General features: G+C 39.8%; 1 protein-coding gene across 2 annotated transcripts in view; it reads left to right on the top strand.

The window, feature by feature from the left end:
- Positions 1-11361, top strand: part of TBC1D4 (TBC1 domain family member 4) — a 180702-nt gene extending 169341 nt beyond the window's left edge. For both annotated transcript variants that reach the window (XM_088459332.1, XM_088459333.1), the window contains 6 exons: positions 724-882; positions 1168-1412; positions 2500-2659; positions 3198-3367; positions 4833-5009; positions 7668-11361. In XM_088459332.1, coding sequence (XP_088315458.1) covers positions 724-882; positions 1168-1412; positions 2500-2659; positions 3198-3367; positions 4833-5009; positions 7668-7901 — 1145 coding nt within the window. In that variant the 3' untranslated portion in view covers positions 7902-11361. The remainder of the gene's footprint in view (positions 1-723; positions 883-1167; positions 1413-2499; positions 2660-3197; positions 3368-4832; positions 5010-7667) is intronic.
- The last annotated feature ends 558 nt before the right edge of the window (positions 11362-11919 follow it).

The following is an 11919-nucleotide window of genomic DNA, read 5'->3' on the forward strand; positions in this document are numbered from 1 at the left end:
CTAATCATTGCACACCCATTTGCGACTGATGCAGTTTCGGGCGAAAAAGATGTGCGGCGCAAGCTAAGTCGCATGGGACCTTGCGGTACACTCATGCCAGATGTCTTGCATTGCATGGCGTATTGAAGCTAGGGGGTAAATTTACTAAAGTGAGAGTTTTTAGAAGTGAGTTTTAAAAGTGATGTTGCCCATAGCAACTAATCAGATTCTAGCTATTATCTTCTAGAAAGTGCTAGTTAAATGTTAAGTAGAATCTGATTAGTTGCTATGGGCAACATCACTTTAAAAACTCACTTTTAAAAACTCACTTTAGTAAATTTACCCCTAGGTGTACGAGGGCACTTCTGTATAAGTAAATTTGTTATTTCTTCATACATAGTAGTATATTTTACAACTTTACGAAGTTATAGCTGTGATTCAAATTCAGAAATATTCTTTTCCGTTCCTATTATAACAATTTAAATTACATTGCATTTTTCACAGCAGTAACCCATCATTACTACTTTTATATGCTACTGTTTTACGGTTTAAATACAGCAGTTATGAATTTTTTCCTGAAGCTTCAATTCTACTATTTGCACATAAAGGGCAGAGCTTAGAATAGTAGGAAAGTATTTCATTAGGAATTAGGCATAGTATTTGTGGAGATGTAGTTTAGTGTTATTCATGCGTTGTGTGTCCCCTCTATACTTTTCTGAAATATGTTTTGTTTCTGATTGCTAGGCGTTCCAAAATGCAAACGTGGGGAGGTATGGCAGGTTCTGTCTGTACAGTATCGTCTAAGACACCGACTTCCAAGCAAACAGCAGCCATTAGATATAACATATAGTGACCTTCTGAAGCAACTCACAGCCCAGCAGCACGCCATACTTGTAGATCTTGGTATGTGTTTATTATCATTGATCAGATTTACATCAGTACATTAATATTAGTTACACAAAAACCACTGTGTACATCATTACTGCTGTTATATAAATAAAACAAAATAGAATTTATTTATCGTATTCAAAAACATAATTAACACACATCACAAAAAACATATTACCGTTTTTTTCTTTTTTCAAATAAATTAAATACAGGACTTTTATTTATAGTAGTGCAAGGAATATATTTGGATGAATCCGTTGTTGATTGCATTTTTTTTAATTTTATAATTTTTGTTTACAGGAAGAACATTCCCAACCCACCCTTATTTCTCTGCCCAGCTGGGAGCGGGGCAGCTGTCCCTATATAATCTTCTCAAAGCATATTCCTTGCTAGACCAAGAGGTTGGCTATTGTCAGGGAATTAGCTTTGTGGCAGGGGTACTTCTCCTTCATATGAGTGAACAACAAGCCTTTGAAATGCTAAAGTTTCTGATGTACGACCTCTCGTTCCGTAAGCAGTATCGGCCGGATATGATGTCCCTTCAGGTATTCTCCACGTTTCATTAAATGGATTTTAAATGCCACAGAGGCATTCTGTAACCATATAAAAGCATGACTATGTAGGGTTTTGTACATCTAGAAATCAGAAGTGACCTAACACTGAAGAGATGACATCAGAACTTACTATTCATGTAAATAATTTCAGATAACCACATGCTTTAACATTATCTGTGTATTATATGTTATTTTTTTGTTTCGAACAAAAGAAATACAATTAAAAGAGTTTACATGGTATTATTCGAACCTCCATAAGGGACAACATAGGAAATGGGAGAGGTAACATAACTTTTTGCCAGCAGGTCCTAGCTGTGAGACCCCAGCTCATCCATATTGTGAGAAATTGCTATCCACTCCCTAATTAGGAATTGGCATACCAGAAAATATAGTCAGCGGTCGGGCACACTTAGACGCCCAGTTATGGGGGATTTATGCATCAACTTCCTACTTACTCTGGCATACCCACTCGCCCAAATAATTGAGGAGTTCAATGTCTGGAAACTCTGCAGAGTCTCTTTGGTAAGTATAAGGCAGATAGTTGGAAAACAGTTTCTGAGAAAGAGTCGTCATTCTTACAGATGCCAGCCATCACATACATGAGGTATAATATATATAATCTCTCTCTCCCCTCGGTTGTAAACCTTTACAATACTTTATGAAACTTTGAAAATTCACTGTTATGTCGGTTCTGTTTTCTATATTCTGATCATTCCTGAAATATTACATATTCTGCATACTGTACTCCCAGCTTATTTGTGCTTTATGCCTTGCCAAACTGGCAACCAGCTACTAGAGGTTCCTGGCTGCTCACTGGTGAGCCGTAACAATATGGCAATTAGCCAAGCCGTTAGAAGATAAATTGTCAGCATAAACTGCATTGTTAATGGCCTGTAAGAACCACTATATTGCCTGTATAACCTGCAATACTCCATATATAGACCTAATTTTAGCCAGACACTTATGAAGCAATAAAATGCAATATGAATTTATCACTATGTTCACTGCATCCTGCTGTCTTTATTGGCAGCATAGATCACTTCAGGAGGTTGATGTGTTCATTATTAAATTTTTTTAGATTCAAATGTACCAACTTTCCCGACTTCTTCACGACTATCACAGAGATCTGTACAACCACTTGGAAGAGAATGAGATCAGCCCAAGTCTCTATGCTGCTCCCTGGTTCCTAACATTGTTTGCCTCTCAGTTTCCCCTCGGATTCGTTGCCAGAGTTTTTGGTAAGAACACAGGAACTGCTGATTGGCTAATTTACCTGCTGATAAATGTCTGATTGCTTTATTAGGAAATAAATGGTTAAAGAACAGTATCATTGGAATTGTGTAAAATCATGGTTTTCGTTTATTCTCTGTAAATGGACATCACAAAAGCCCATTATGTATGAAATTATTATTAGAACAAATATACATAAGGTGTAGTTAATAGTTTTCAAGCTTTTCTCAGACTCACACTCTGTTAGAAATAAGGTAAAAAGTTAACTTCAGTTTCAGAACAAGTATGTTTAATATGCATAGCACTCATTCTTTACAAGTCAGTCTGGTAAATTGGAGCCAACTTAGGGGGGGGATTCAAATGGCCATGTTAATTTTCCGCGGACTAATTGAAGCAGGGGGGCTATTCATTTAGAGCCAAAGGCAGCCCACAGGCTGCAGTTAGCAATGATTTGTTTGCTCGAAAATAAATCTACGTTAAAAATCCTGTTTGCTGGTATTCACATTACATTGTGCATATAACATTTTTTTTTCTCCTCCCCCTCAGATATTATTTTTGTACAAGGAACAGAAGCCATTTTCAAAGTGGCCCTTTGTCTTCTCAGTAACAATAAAGAAGCTATAATGGCATGTGATAGCTTTGAGAATATAGTGGATTTTCTAAAACTCAATATACCTGATATGACAAAGGACACTATGGAGAACATTATAACACAGGTAACTTTGTTTCAAAAGCTGATAAAAACAACAGTAAACCTGTGATACTGTAAGTTATATTTTGTTGAGTATTATTTTAATGTTACATTTTAGATATATTCTTTTTTACTGCTTAAGTAACCTGGCTATAACTTCAGTGATTGTGGCAGGTGTGCTCTCACAATTTATAGTTATTATTATCTAGATAAGAAGTTTATATATCTACTCTCTAGACAGACATTAAGCTACTAGTAATGTACTTTTTATTCTAGTACTATTTATTACCGCATAATCCGGCTGAGTGTGCAGTGTGAGAATTATAATGATTGCTTATAATTATGCGACTTCTTATCCTTGGAACTGATACCCCTAGTGTAGTGTCCCTAGAGTAGCTGATCTCTAAAACTGAACCTGAAGCCGAGGCTCGCTGCTTACTTGCCAAATCCTGGAAGCAGGCTGAGCCACTCCCAGTCTCAGCACTGAATCCTTAGACTTGTACATCGCCTACATGGGAAAGCTCACCGGCCATTTACATGACCATGAAGATAAATGTCACCAGATTTGGGCCCCATGGTTATATACAGATGTGTCCTGTTACACTGTAGCTTCAGTTGCGTCAAACAGCCCCTCTCAGAGCACCAGGTAAGGGGTAACTTGGCCATGGGCGCACTGAGCACCTTTTTTGCTCGGTGCACCTTATTCATAGAAATAAAACAACTGGAAGCAACAAATCTACTTAGCTAGACTGCACTGATCAATTTGTACATCTGTGTGCGACTGAGTCTGAATCTGTATATGAAGTGGTACAATGCAGCGCCCGCAGCTTTTTTTCATGCCAAGTTCCGTTGTGCTTCATCTGCGACTTTGTATTTAAAACTAATTGCTGTGAGGTTAAAGTCACAGCTCGGCATCTGTAGTGCACTGTGAGTGGTGTTTTGCTGTGTCTGAGATGCAAATAAGAAGCAAAATGTCAAGAAACGGTCGCTACACCTTTTGGGACGGCTCCGTCGCACCGGACGTCTCCTGCCATGTGGCGTATTGAGGCTAGGTCTATGAGAAAAAAATCTGTCTATAGTCCTTTCTTCGTCTCCCTGGTTTCTCTCCATTACTTGCCTTCCTACCAAGTCCCTCCTCCGCCCTCAACCCTTTCCTCTTCTGAGGTTCACCAATTATTATACCCAGATTTTTTAGCCCACTACACTGCATTACACACTACTATAACTTAAAGCCATCCCCTTAACCACCCCTTTTTCTTTGTTTAAATTGTTATAGGTATTTACATCAGTATGGTTATTTACTATTATGTACTGTGTCTACTCCATGTTTGTACTTGATTATATCATTTTCTTCGTGTATTCCCCAATCCCTAAACAAAAAGTTATGCAAAAATAAACTGAATTTGAGAATTCTCATACCGTTGTCAGGGTTGTAGTGATATTTTTGTTTATGTAGGACAATTACAGCACTCATATGTTTCCTCATGCAGGTGTTTGAAATGGACATTTCTAAACAGATCCATGCTTATGAGGTCGAGTATCATGTAATTAATGATGAAATGTTGGAAGCGTCTATTGCATGTGATGACACTGAGGCTTTCCAAAAGCTCGATAAGGCCAACAACCAGCTAAAAAGGCAGAACATGGATCTCTTGGAAAAGCTGCAGGTAGCATCTGTTCTTCACTTGTTACAGTTTGCATGTGACATATTATTGTTAATTCCGACACACACACAGGCATGATAATATCATTAAAGGTGCGTACACACGCAGCAATATTTTGGACGACAGAACGATAACAATATTGTTATAATTCAGTCGTCCAAAATATCGTTCAATTTCTGCCCCAAAACGATGAATGATAACGACCAATGTGCGCTCCCGCTGGTCGTTGGCGTTCATCGCCCGACCTCCTGTCCAACCTGACTATATTGTCAGGTTGTAGCATGTTCGGGGATGAGGGAGGGAGCCCGGCACAGAACTAAATCGTTCTTGATATCGTTCAGTGTTTCTGCTCAGACACTGAGTACACCCCTGCCGGGGACACACTGGACGATGTCGCTCATGGAGCAAATCGTCCCGTGTTAAGATTCTTCTCAGCTAAGCAGGCAGAGTATGGGTGACAACCTTGTAGACTTGCTGAGCATAATGCAGTGTGAAGGTTGATCAGTAGAGGGCAGGCAGTGGTGTCATAGTAACTGAAATGCTTAGCAGCTTTTAGATCTGTAGAAGTTCCCATCAAGACACTTTTTTAAAGAAGTGGCTCCAACAATCAGTAGTGGTGCATGGTATGATACTTTGTCCTGTAACACACTGCATTGGCATGTTGGGGTAATGCTGCACAATGTATTTTACCTCCATGGTTCATATCTTTACATATGAGGTTAGTCGTCCTTTAAAGCTGTTTCAGCAGACGTACTAGACAGAGAGGGATATATAACTGTTTTTTCCCCAAGAATAGTGGTTGTTTCTAATGCTGGGCATACATTGTCAGACCGACAGACCTTTTATCTAACAGCTGTAACCAGCAGATATTGTAGCCAAACACTGAGATATGTCAGTGCATGGCCACATAATATCTGGTTTCCTCCCCTGCAATGTGTAATAAAGGCGCCAGGAGCACACAATTCAGATGCAGTAATGGAGATATTATTATTAATTATTTATATGGCACCACAAGTGTTCCGCAGCGCCTTACAAAGTACATAAACAAATAAGTAACTAGCGACATACAATGCAATAGAATACAAAGCAGGACACGTATAATAAACATTGTTATATTAGCGACCTTTACACCCACATAAGCAGCCAAGTGTTAGTTGCCCTATTGGGGAGTAAGATATAAATGAAATTACAGTAGGGAGAAGCACAAGAGGGTAGAGGGCCCTGCTCGAAAGAGCTTACAGTTTTTAAGGGAGGGGGAGACAAACAGGAGTGACACAAATGGGTTTGGCAGGGAGGAAGGAAGATGTAGAAGCAAGTTAGGATTAGAGCTGGAAGGCTGTAATGAAGTAGTGGGTCTTAAGAGCTTGTTTGAATGACTGTAGAGAGGTTCTGAGTCTGATGGGGAGAGGGAGGGAATTCCAAAGGCGAGGAGCAGCACGGGCAAAGTCTTGGAGGCGGGAGTGGGAGGAAGTAATCAATTGGCATGAAAGGTGGCGTGTATAAGTGAACGAAGAGGGCGGACAGAAGAGTAAAAGGGAGATGAGAGCAGAGATGTAAATGGGAGAGGAATGGGTGAGGGCTTTGTAAGTGAGTGTGAGAACCTTTCATTGGGTTTTGAAAGGAAAGGGGAGCCAGTGGAGGGCTTGTAGGAGTGGGGAGGCAGATGTAGAGTGTTTGGAGAAGAAAATGAGCCGAGCAGCAGCATTGAGGACAGACTGGAGAGGAGAGAGATGGGATTTGGGTAAGCCAGATAGGAGGAGGTTAAAGTAATCCAATGTGGAGATAACCAGTGAATGTATGAGGGTTTTGGTGGCATCCTTGGTTAGAAAGGGTCTGAACTTGGAAATATTCTTGAGATTGAAACGTCAGGACTGCGAGAGATTCAGAATATGTGGTTTGAAGGAGAGGGAAGAGTCCAGGATGCCTCCAAGACAACGCACTTTGGGATTAGATGAGATAAATGCCATCTATTGATGATAAAGAAATAGTGGGAAATTAGGTTATGTGGGAGGGTGGGAAGACGATCAGCTCAGTCAGACATATTAAGTTTGAGAAATCGTTGAGACATCCAGGAAGAGATAGCAGAGAGCCAGTTGGAGATATGAGTCAGTAGAGAGGGGGAAAGATCAGGTGAGGAAAGGTAGATCTGAGTATCATCAGCCTAGAGATGATGATGGAGTTCTGAAGGACTGCGGATCCATAGCAGCCTTGCCAACTACTTAGCGATGTGCATATAGGTTGTGGAAGGATAAGAGACAATAAGCTGGTCCCATTTGCCTGGCAGGACACATACGGCCTGCGGCACATATTTTCCCCGCCTTGTACTTCGAGAATAGATCACTTTGGGTGCATGTAACTGCAACACTGACAAATGCTAGTAATTGTGCGGAAGGCTGTTTATGAAAGGTGCACATTATTAAAGACTCTTGTTTTAATGCGCAACTGGCAGGAATATACTTTCACTTTTTTACTGTTGTGTAAGGAAAAAATTATTATTATTTTTTTTGTTTTAGAACATAAAACCAAATAGCAGTTCAAACAATACCAAAAGGGGAGGGGGCTCCATTATTTTTTGTAAAGTGAATTGCATGTGGATACAAACTGCTCTTTGACTTTGCTAGTAGTATACTCCTAAAGCTTGTCCTTTTCTTTCTAAAACAGGTAGCCCACAATAGGATTCAGAGCCTGGAGGCCAATGCTGAAATAACTTTATCTAGAGAAAATAAAATGAGAAATGTTATCCGATCTCTGGAACAAGAAAACTCCGCTTATCAAAAAATTGTGGAGCAAATGAAGAAATACGTGCCAGCGAGCGTACTGACAGACTGTGAACTTCAGCTTACAGATTTTAGCTCTAGCCCAAACAACAAAACAAAGGCAGGAAATAAGCAATAAATTGCAAAGCTAGTGGCGGTCTGGCATGCAGCAAAAGTTTCCTACAAACCAAAAATGAATCCCACAATCCATGCATGCTCTGATGGAAGGCCATGGGTGTAAGTGCATGCTTATGGCATCTGCGGGGAGGTAGGAGCTTTTACCCTGCACAGATCCGCTGTGACTGGAAGAACCTATGACTGTGGGTCTAAGGAACTTCATCAGATATACTGAGAGAAATTGCTCCTATGATTTTAATATGCAAAACCTAATTAAATGTAGACTTAAAAAGGGAAAATATTTGTTTTCATGACAATGTGTCCATTTATATATTGTCACTGGGAATCCGCCATCAGAGACCAGCCATTTTATATCACTCGTTTTTGTCCTTGCAGTACTCTTAACAATACTTGAAGATGAATGTGGTCTCCCAAAGAACAGCATGTTTCACACTTCTGGTGTGAGGGGTCTGTATGCACTTCTTTTTTTGTTTTTTTCATTTGTGCTTGTCATCGATTCTACTGACATTTGTTACATATGTGTAGTTTTTATTAAGCAGTAACTACATGATGTGTAATGATGGGACAATGTACCTTTTGTATTTTGAGTACACACACACACTTGGCCCAACTGTGGCAGGATTATACAAGTATGTGCACAAATGGCAATACCTGTATTCATTTCTGTTTGTGCTACATCTGGAGCCTGGAGCACAACAAATTGCTACATGGATTATCTACGTCACTAAAATCTGTGGGAATGAAAAATGTATTTCCTGCAAAAAAATAGTGATAAGTTAAATAATTATTTTTAGGCACCATACACTAGGACAGTGCTTCCCAAACATATCCCTCAGGGAGCACTAACTGTGCATGGTTTCCATTTTCCCTAGCATGTGTACAGGTTCATTCATTACTGGCTGATACATTTTGAAAGATCCACAGGTGGAGCTAATTATTTCACTTGTGATTCTGTGAGGAGACCTGGAAAACATGCACGGTTAGTGCTCCCTGAAGATTGAGTTTGGGAAACACTGCACTAGGATGTTAGTACCTATCATATTCATTGTCAGGTATATGATGTCTGTGTACTCCCACATCTACACTAGGCAGGGATATGTGTTTATCAATTTAAGTAGTGCCCACCTAATTCATTGAGTGGGTTTTGGGAGTGTTTACATGCATCCATCCACCTCTGATAACACACCATGCAATCTTTGTTTTATATAGATATATGTTGAGTTCTGTAACACATCTCCATATGAAATTCATTTCATACATCAAAGTTGGTTTTTCAGTTGTTTCTTACAATATGTAAATTCTTCAGTGCGAAATATCACATGAAGTGTAACGACAAAATGGACCAAACACTGTCTGATTTACCAAACTGCAATGGCTGCAGACACTACTGTTACAGTCTTGTGAGATGCTAGAAGATGGGACTGAAGGTGATATCGGATAATAGGCCCATAATTTGAAATGAATGATTTTTTTGTAAATATCAGGGAACTCGTATAATGTGCTTAAACATGCTTAGATGATTTTGGGGTGAAGGTATTAAATATGCATTTTAATTATATTTGTTGGTAACATTTTTAAATATAGTTATCACTTTTCAATTTGCACAGAACCTGCTTAGAGATTACTTCTTGTTGAATGGAGGGAAATGTAAAGCATGGATGTCTCCCTGTACATTTATCTGTAGGACAGACAAGCAATTGGATCTGGGTAGTTTCTCATGTTCTATTGTCACACAGGGCAGAAACTCCTCTTCAACATGTTGATTGTTTTTTGTTACTTTAACTTTTTAACTTTGTAAGTTGTATTGAGTTACATGCAGTTTTCAAAATCATCAAAAAAGTGACTGATGGACAATGCAGGAGATGGTAGTTCTGTGTGATCTGACCCACTGCCCCATGTATGCCTAGCCACCAGAGATTCATGCCTTCTTGTACAATGTGTGTTGTGTTTTTGCTTGTCTTTTGATAAAGTCAGTGCAGTGTAAATATTTACCAGATGAAATACAGATTTTGCTGTAATAAGTTAGCAGACCCCCTGTAATAATGGCTAGAGAGGAACCCATTGGGACTGATTTTTCCCACTCTACTTACGGCTGAGCACTCACAGGCAGAGGAAGTGTCCTGAGGGCGTCTAGGCAGAATTACAGGCGATTTAGAAGTACTGTAAGCCTACGCAGGGGAACACCTCATCTCAGACATGTCCCTTGTACAGGTATAGGACTGGTGCAAGTTGTGCTGATGGTGATGACAGCTACTTTTACACAAGCGGATGGATGGGGGTGGTGTAGCCGCATAGATGTGACTGTCTCTGAATACTGGCGGAGGTTCACATTTATTTTTGAGCACAACCTCTGTGGCTAACATGTGCACCCCTGAATCAGTCCCATTGACACCAAAGTAACCCCTACTGCCTCAAATTCTGAATAGGAGGTTTTGAAAAGCCCTGTAACAGCACAAGTTGTACTTGTGCTGTTTTTATACATAGACATCTAGAATTACAGCAGAATATTTGCACTGTTTGGCACAATTTTGTTGCATGATACTTTTTTTTTTTCTTAAATAATTATTTTAAGTCACTGAGAACTCTACCTAAAGCTTTCTTACCATACTAATAACACTGCAGAGGTGCCTCTCATGAAAACACTGCCATTCACTTACTGCTCAATACAAGCTCACTGCATTATTTATACTGAACAGCTGAAGACACCTATAATATGGGCGGGGCGGAGCCAGGTGTCAGGTGATTACTGATTGGACGTTTGCACAGTCTTACTACAGATACCTGGTCAGCTGTGTCCAAATACTTTGCATTTAATTTCAACATTCTCCTGTTGCTGCAAGACCTATACTGGAATAAGGGGCCTTTGGTAGAGTTCTACTGTAAAGCTCTTATGAATCTAATATTTTGAATACCATCCTTTTAATATTGGCATGTCTCAGTAATTACTCTTTTTTTTTTATTACTCCAGTTAATCCTGCAGGAGTTGGCGAGGTGTCACGTCATTGACTTTTAATGATATTGGTTAGAATTGTTCTTTGTACATTAAACCTTTCATCAGATTGTTAGCCATATATGTGACAAATAATCCAGAATACACAGAAAACCTCAATTGTTGTTTGCTATTTTAAGAATAATTGTGCATCATGGGTAATTTGCTGTGCGTGGCGGCACATTGTCCCGAGTTATACATCAAAGAACGCATTGCAAGCGACTTGGCAAACACCTTTACTAAGCTGTACAAAGCCACAAAATATATTATTTGGGTCATTGATTTTCTTTTTTTTCCTGACAGTGTTAAAGATGTGATCTCAATGTGAACATTTGTGCCAAATTTGGATATTTGTTATCCTGTATGCTGAATGATATTGCTATGTTTTTGCTTCCTATGCAATGATTCACTGAAACCACCAGTCCCTCTTCTCCACTTAGAAAAATAATAAAAGGTCTTTTGAAAATGCTGATTATTTAATGGTCTTATTTTGTCTTTTTGAACATTCTTTTCATTAAAGTAACTAGTACTTTTTTTTTTGTACACTGCAACAATGATACTGTGTAAAGCCGTGCGTACATTAGGGTATCATACATGCACACCGAGGCCTAAATCAGAGGTGCCACATATATGAGTGATTCTTTGCTAACACGTACACGAAGAGTCCTGGAAATCCCAGCGACGCCTGCGTTACACAGGGTGTATGCACAAAAGTTGTTGGGATCGGCACAGACGGTATCCGATATGGAGATGCAAAGTGATGGGCAGGACTGGGTGGAGGTCTGAAGTAAATGCAAAAAATATCTGTCTCTCTCTGGCGTGTTATGGGAATGTCACAGGCCAGTCAGTGTTCTCAGATGCACAGCCCGAGCCACAGAGGCCATGGTCAGATTGAGATATTGCACCTGCCATAGTGCTGGTGCAAGTGTCAATGGTGCCGCGATGGTGATGTGTGGAGAATCACCGGCGGTGTAACAGCGCAGAGACGCTAAAAGTGGGCGTCTCAGTGCTTGCACATTCAGGCGTTTCC

The sequence above is a fragment of the Taudactylus pleione genome, unplaced genomic scaffold (assembly GCF_031769625.1).
Source record: "Taudactylus pleione unplaced genomic scaffold, aTauple2 ptg000041l, whole genome shotgun sequence".
In the NCBI taxonomy this organism is placed as follows: Eukaryota; Metazoa; Chordata; class Amphibia; order Anura; family Myobatrachidae; genus Taudactylus; species Taudactylus pleione.